The sequence below is a fragment of the Rhinopithecus bieti genome, unplaced genomic scaffold (assembly GCF_001698545.2).
Source record: "Rhinopithecus bieti isolate Rb0 unplaced genomic scaffold, ASM169854v2 scaffold_9696, whole genome shotgun sequence".
In the NCBI taxonomy this organism is placed as follows: Eukaryota; Metazoa; Chordata; class Mammalia; order Primates; family Cercopithecidae; genus Rhinopithecus; species Rhinopithecus bieti.
Window position 1 is genome coordinate 596,892 of NW_016806217.1, and position 8,118 is coordinate 605,009.

The 8,118-nt window shown below is 38.4% G+C and overlaps 1 protein-coding gene across 1 annotated transcript in view; it reads right to left on the reverse strand.

Moving 5' to 3' along the window:
- Positions 1-8,118, reverse strand: part of MCTP2 (multiple C2 and transmembrane domain containing 2) — a 267,240-nt gene that overhangs the window by 131,774 nt on the left and 127,348 nt on the right. Inside the window, exon 9 of the mRNA XM_017875234.1 lies at positions 3,458-3,588. Within this exon, the coding sequence (XP_017730723.1) occupies positions 3,458-3,588 (131 nt within the window). The remainder of the gene's footprint in view (positions 1-3,457; positions 3,589-8,118) is intronic.

Consider the following 8,118-nt stretch of genomic DNA (forward strand, 5'->3'; position numbering starts at 1 on the left):
TTGTGGCTCAGGGGGAACCTGAAGGTAGGTGGATTATGGAAAAAGGGGAAGTCAGCAAGTTCCACATGACTCAGGAGAGCCTGGAGGAGGGGCCTAATGGGCAGGTCCATGTTGTAACCATCACCAAGCTAACAACCTACCCATGCCAGTGTGATTTCTCTACACATAAGCAACCACTACCCCAGCCTTGTCATGCATGGTTACAAAACTTCAGTATTGTTCAGGCTGACCTACATTGCCCAACCCTTCCATCAATGGATGTCCCTCCTACCATGTCCTTGATGATGGTCACTGCTCACTTTTACCAAAAAATATCAAAAAATTCTATGCTGTTTTGGAGGAAAAAAAATACATTGAATTTTACTAGTCATACTTTATTTTCTTAAATTGCATAATTTGAGTTGCCAAGGTGTGAGGACCTACAGTTTACATGCAGAAAAATCTCAAAATTAATACTAAGTAATACCTACCATCAGAGTGCACAAGGGAATAATCAATGTCAAGTAGGTGTTGTTACTGTTAGCCATGATGACCCTGCCAGTTGGCCAGTGAGCCCATTATGCAGATACAGAGCCAGACTCCACAGGGAATCCACCATCCAAGTCCCACAGTGAGCAGACAATGTGATTATCAGCAAGCTCAGGATGTGTGACCCCACAGCTAATGTTCCTTCTCTCCCACTGAACTGCCTACACAGCTTCCCTGAAGAGAATTTTCCCAGAGTCCATCTAGATTTTTAATTGTAATGTTCAATTATGAATATCAAGGTTTTATCCAAAAACAAAGCATGAGACAGGCTTTGGAGAAGAGACAGTTAAGATACATTTGCACAGCAGAGAGCCTCCTGATGCAAAAAGGTTTTTCCCAACAGTTGGAAAATAAAATAGCTGGGCCTTAGAATGAAGATCACAAAGAAAAGCAAATATGTTAAAAAAAAAAACAAAAAAAAAAACAAAAAAAAAAACCACCTTGAATTATTTAAACAATAGCCAGGAAGAAGGAACCATAAGTAGCATGTCAGTGATGTACATATGCCAGCACAATCTTTCAGTCTGAGAAGCAGTCGATATTTTATCATAGATTTCCCCCACCTGCAAGTTCGCTGCAGGGTAAAGCAGTAGCACCAGCTCCCAAGAGATACTTTTGTTATCTTTTGTACTACAGGAGAGGAAAAGGAGAAAGGATACCAAAAAAAAAAAAAAAAAAAAAAAAAAAAATTATTTAAAATTCATGAAGAGGAAGAACAGAATGACCACCAAGACAGGTATATGTCTCAGTTACAAACAGGAAATAGCTAAAATAATAAATGAATACCCAAATGACAAAACATGGATTACAAGGGACATCTTAAATTACTTTTATTGTCTCTGTGAGCAACTCAACACTCATTTGGAAAAGCATTTCCTATTATGTGAAGGAAGCATGACAGTACAATGACTTGTGAAATGCAGCGGCATTATTCTTTGCACCTACTAAAACAACATGCTGGCCATTCATCACAGAGGGACCCTGTTCCCGCCGTTCAGATAATACTTTGGAACACAGAGTTCTCTACATTTGTGTAAGTGATCTTTGCTCTTTGGGCTAGCACAAAATTTCGAATCCTACTACCATCCGTATTGGCAGAGTCCTGGTATATCAGAGCAGTGACAACATCAGAGATACTGAGAAGTACCTGAGCCTGAGCTATCTCAGTTACCCTGTGTGAGTGGAGAAGAGAGAGACAAGGTCACAGAAGTCATCCGACAGGCCATGTCTGTAAAAGACTGAACCACAGGAAGTGGGTTTGCTCCTAAATGCAAACCTGGCTGAGAGATGGCCACGGAAGAAATGATTGCAATCTAACAGATATGCACAGAATTGGGGATGTGCAGATGGTGCAAAGTAATGCAACCAGAGATGTGGAGGGTGAGGTCAGGGGTCTTAAGTGGGGGCAGTGCTGGTCCCTCTAGGGGTGTTTGCATACATGTTATGGAACAAAGGGGTGCTGGGTGTGCATGTGTGTGCATACATATGCTTGTATGTTTTTCACACAATAATCAAGGGAAGTTACTGGTATCAGGTGAGAGCCAGGTTTGCTAAACAAACTGCAACATGCCAGACAGTCCCATGCAATAGGGTACCCATACTGAGAGACACTGGAGCAACATTCCGCAGGTACTGAACCCCTCACACATCTATCTCAGGATTCTGAGGTGGGATGAGCCAACGACAACAAGCAGTCAGACACTGTGCTAAGCATTTGACTGAGAAAAAGCCCTGCACGGGTATTGGGTTAGCTGGGTCTGAACCTGTTTATGCCTCTAAACACCTTACTGACGAAAAAAACATTTCACCTCCTTGGGCCTCCACATTTCCTTGTCTGTAAAATGAAGGGGTTTTTACTAGATAAGTGGTTTTCAATCTTTAGTTTTCAGCAACAAAACCCTTTCTTCAAATGGAATCCCAATATAGAGCACAGGCAAAAGCTGAGATGCTCTGGCCACAGAGGAGAGATGCAAGGAGGCCCTCCCATTCCTCAAGGGGTGACCCTAAGGGATCTCCCTGAACCCAAGATCCAGCTTCCAGAAAGACACCCCATAAGTGGTTGGGAACTCCTTCAACATCTGTGTTCTAAATTTAAGATCTGCATACAAATATGTATACAGAATGAACACAAGGCAAGTGATTTGATGGAGAAAACTACTTGGTCTTTGAAAACACAAAATCTTGACTCTGGAGCTCATGACTAAGTCCAAGACCAAGTAATGTGTAAACTTCTGAAGCTCCATGTCATCATTTATAGAAGTAGCATGATACCAGTAACTCAAAGGGCTTTTCTGAAGCTCAAAGATGATCTGTGCTTCTGCCAGCATCCCTTTTTTGCTTACTGTATGCTGGTTACCGCACCTATGCTGCTTCATTTCATTCTATTTTTCACTACAACCCTAGGAAGAAGCAATAATATTGATATTATTGTTCATTACACATGTAAGGATCTCAATTGAGAGGGTCCAAAAGTAAAGAAATAAAATAAAATAGATTTGGCCTCAAACTCCATTCCTTGGTGTGCTATAAAGTACATCAAGGACAGTGAAATGCTTCCATCATGAAAACACCTAGCCTTAGATCTTTACTAAATTATATAACGTTTCACTAGGTAGCAAAACCAAAATTATAGGGCATATTGGAAATTTATATAAAATGTTTTGAATAGTCTGAGATAGCAGGTTAACTTTCTTTAGATAATTCCTTACACACATTATTTTAATCAATACTGAATGACATTTCCCAATTAAACAAACAAAAATGAAAAGCAATCTTTCCCCCAGTTAGGATTGGCCATCCAGCTCACTGCTGGCACTCTGGGGTGGGGGATGCAAGGTAGTGCCCTCAGCCCTAACACATAGAGATCACCTCTGAGAACCAGCCCCATGCAGAAACATGCTCCCGCCACTGGAAAGCAGAGGGGACTCACGTGCCCAGACGTTCCTCATGCTTTTTGCTGTCCTTTCCCCACACTTCAATGTCCAAAATGCCCATCCTGTCAGAGAAGTAGTGAAAGTCAAACTGTTCCTGCCACTGCGGATTTGCACTCTTACACAGTGTCTAGAAAACATGCAGTTATAATATTTATTTTCTTAAAATGTCATTCATTGCTACAGAAGCTACACATTAATTTCATCATTAAACTGCAGGGAGTCAAGATGATGGACCTCACCCCTTATAAAGGAAAACTTCCCTTTTTAGAATGAATGAAAGGGACTTGGTGGGTTCAAGAATTGGCAAAACATTACTACTCTCTTAGCTGCCCCCCAGATCCAATAATTATCCACCAAGTTACAAAGAATACTGTTACCTCACAAAAAACCATAAATTATATATACACATGCATACACAGTGGACATATATCAAAACAGACACCTTCCAATTGTCTCTCTTATAGGAGATCGTACTAATTGCTCAATTGAATGCAAGTAACAGTTTTGTCGGCATATCCATTCAATGCTAGCTTACCAACTATATACATTTACAGTTTGGGGTCTTAATTAACATCTGTCAGATGCATTAAATGAGAAACCCATGATTTATATATTGCCACCTATTTTTAAATCCAAAGTTAGTGAATCCAGTCACTAGGATTGGAGGAAGACTAGGAAATTCCACTGCAGCCAAACCTAAAAATTCACAAGAGTGACATGAAAACTCCACAAGTGTTTCTGTGTTCCTCAAAAGTGATTCAAACTGCTTCTATGTTTGATTCATTGGCAGGATTTTCGTTTTTGTTTCCTTTATACAGAGATTAAATTTGTGAATACAAAGTAAGCAAGAATGTTGGTCCCAGAGTATTAGGCTCTAGGGGTGCAGTGTCATGTATTAAATACCAGTACCAACTATTCTTGCATGAGAAAAACATAGAGAACTCAGACCTCGGCTGTAGCCAATGTCATGTAAAATCATTTCAGCTGCTTTTCACATCAGGCTTAATATATTGGATCACAGAATTTAGAAACCAGAGAGAGAGAAAAAAAGGAAAACCCTGTTAGACCACAAATTAAATGCAGTATTCCCCAAGGGTGAATGTAGCAGATACTGAACTAATTCTACACTTCACCTTAGTCCAAAGGGCTAAGTGTGCTTAGTGATGAATAATTTTTCCATAAATCCTTAGCCCGACCCTGGCAAGCTAAAGGAATCTTAGTAGAGAGATATGGTTATTCTGGATACCCTCACTGTGAGGCAAAGCCTGAAATTATCTGGTTAAAATAATTATCTGCATACTTCTGTCTTAATGCGCCCTCAATTTTCACATTTTTTACAAACTATTCTTCAACATCAACCTCAATTCTCTACTTTGTGCTAGAGTAAATGACATCTACTATTTGATTCTGTACTGAAAACTGTGCAGTGCGCACAACCTCTTGCCTCCCTAAATCATTCTTGTCTGTATCTGCTATGTCCTCGATGCTAGAAATATCCTGTTATATTTTCAAAAGTGTCCACTGATTTTTTTTCCTATGTGACTGTTGGCAAGTGATGTAACTTTCAAGTACCCCAGAGCTCCTTCAATCCATAAAACATAGGAAATATTCCTGTCTGACAGTTATGTAAAACTAATTAATTGTCATGGTTTAGGGACTATAGTTTTGAAATAAAATCCACACCAAATTACTAAGATTAAAATTAAATGGAATTTGGATCAGCAGAATAAGATGAATTATTTTAAAGGCAGTTAAAATGCCATTGTGGTTGTTTAAAATAAATCACTTTTCATACTTTGGATATTTTATTATTTTAATCACAGCAAAAAACAGCAGCATAGATACTATTTTGGTGTGAAGACTAGCAAGCAAGAGAAAGCAAATATTTTAATTATCTCACATATTTTAACCCAAATATCATGTATTATGCTATTCTATTTTGTAGCATTTTGAAAACTTTTACTTATCCTTTTCCCGCCTTCTATGAAACATAGTTTTCTCATTTTCAAAATGAAAATAAGTCACACATTCAAATCTATGATTTAATAAGCTTTCTCTAGTGCTGAGTTACTAAATTAAAATAAACTATACTAAACAATTAATACAATACCCACAGTAATTGACTGCATCTATACAATTATTTTGTTTTCTGCTCCTTAATATAGTCAGGAGGGCTAAACATAAATTACTTCTACTTTAGTAAAATTTAAAGTGGGAAACAATTTTAGTTTTTTTATTTTAAATATATTGTTCTCCTTATGGAAAGACAGAACTTACCTTACTTTTATACCTCTGATGTCCCAGTTTTAACTGGACAAACATCTCTGTCATGCTTCCTCCTGAGACATTCTTCCCTTCCAACAAAGTTATACTTATAATCCCGTTCCAGAGTTGGTTCTTTTCAAGGACTCAGAGAGCCGTAGGTTGCGTATCAAAGAGGACTAAAGCAAAAAATAAAGATGACATGTAAACTTGCTTCTAATTCCTAAGAGTGACTTTGGCAGTCATAGGAATTCCAACTTTCAATATTTGATTACAAAAAAAATTCCTCCCTGCCTGGTGAAAAGTGTTATTTTCATTGGTTTTGCAAACCTGCTGTCACAGTTATGTGACTTCCTTCTCAAGCTTTGGAGTTGTAATAATATAGCGAAGAATGAGTATATGCAACACTTTGATTTGGCACTGGCCTGTACCCCACCCAGATGCGCTCTTTGGAGGGACTCCTTCAACTGGGCCTTTAGCTATTTTAATAGTGTGGGAGGAAGAAAGGCATTCTGGGAAACAGAGATATTATACAAGAACAAGGCATTGCTTTTCAAGGAAGCAAAATATCTCTGGGCATTCAGAAATAATGACTTTGAATTTATCTTTCACATCTGAATCTGTCTCCGCTTCTCTTTATTCCTTGGGGTACTACCAAAAGCCCCATACCACGTAAGATTCACTACTCCAAATAGAGCCTTCAGTGGCCTAGCTGGCCAAATGAGCTTTGCAGACCTGGGGTGGGGTGGGAGGGAAGGGGTATATAAAGTACATCTCACTGCACCTGGGACCCAGGAGGGGTTCAATAACTTAACTCTTATTACCTTTGCTAAATTATATTACAACCACTCATACATACCTTAGAGGAAAAGGCAAATGTCCTGTTATAAGTTGTAAATAGAGTAGTCACACTTCATTTTTTAATTTCCACTATGTAAATGTTCAAACATACACAAAGGTAAAGAGAAGAGTATAATAAATCTCCAGGTACTTAATCACCAGATTCACTGTCTTGCAAATGTTATTTTACCTATGCCTTCATTCTTTTCCGGTTGAAATATCTTAAAGCAAAATCCACATTTGTTTTACGTAACAATCCCGCTATGATCACACTCAGTGGCGTTAACCATAAGTTGTCTAGCATGTTAAATACACAGTGCATATTCACATTTCCCTGATGGTCTCAACCATGCCTTTTATGGCTAGTTTGTCTGAGTTGGGATCCCCACATGATCCACACGCTGCATTTAGTTAGCAGAGTTCATTTACGTTGTCCGTTCAATAAGTGAAATAACACAAGCATGGGCTTCTTTATTGAAGGAGAAATAAATGGGCTGAAGAATGTAAATGGTGCTTATCATCATCATCGAGCAATGAATTTCTAACACTATATATTCATTCCTGTCATCACTCGCTATATCTTCCAGATCATTTGGACACCAATTTGCTCGGACACCAGTTAGTCACAATTTATCACAACAAATGGTATGTCAGTACCAGAGTCATTATAGACCAGCTTACCTCATCAAACCCAGGCCACTCCAGGACTCTTAATAAATGATGCAACAATGCCACACTAGGTGTTTTGACCATTTATGACAACCTTAAACAAAAGACATTTAAGAAAACACATATTCCCAAACTTCATATCTGTATTAGTCCATTTTCATACCGCTATAAAGAACTGCCTGGTCAGTAATTTATAAAGGAAAGAGGTTTAATTGACTCAGTGCAGCGTGGCTAGGGAGGCCTCAGGAAACTTAATCACAGTGGAAGGTGAAGGGGAAGCAAGGCACCTTCTTCACAAGGCGGCAGGAAGGAGAAGTGCCAAGTGAAGTGGAAAGAGCCCCTTATAAAGCCATCAGATCTCATGAGAACTCACTATCATGAGAACAGCATTGGGAAACCATCCCCATAATTCAGTTACTTCTACCTGGTCTTTCCCTTGACAAGTGGGGATTACAGGGATTACAATTCAAGATGAGATTTGGGTGGGGACACAAAGTCTAACCATGTCAATATCCATGTGACTTTTCTCTTAAAACACACACACACACACACACACACACACACACACACACACACACAGGTTTTGCAGGTGGTGACACAGAACAGAAGGGGCAAATGAGGAAATAATTTTAAAAGAAAGAAATATCCTCTTCTCTGGCGAACAGGAGTAATTCCTTCTTACTTCATATATATATACACACATATATATGGGAATATATGTACAGGAATATTTTAAATATTTCATAAACCCTTATTATTGAATATGTTCCATCCAGAATAATATATGATCATTATTATTGTTATTATATATAAAAATAATATATTCCAGATATAACATACTCAATAAAGGTTTATGAAACAGTTGAAATTAGGTAATTTTTGTATT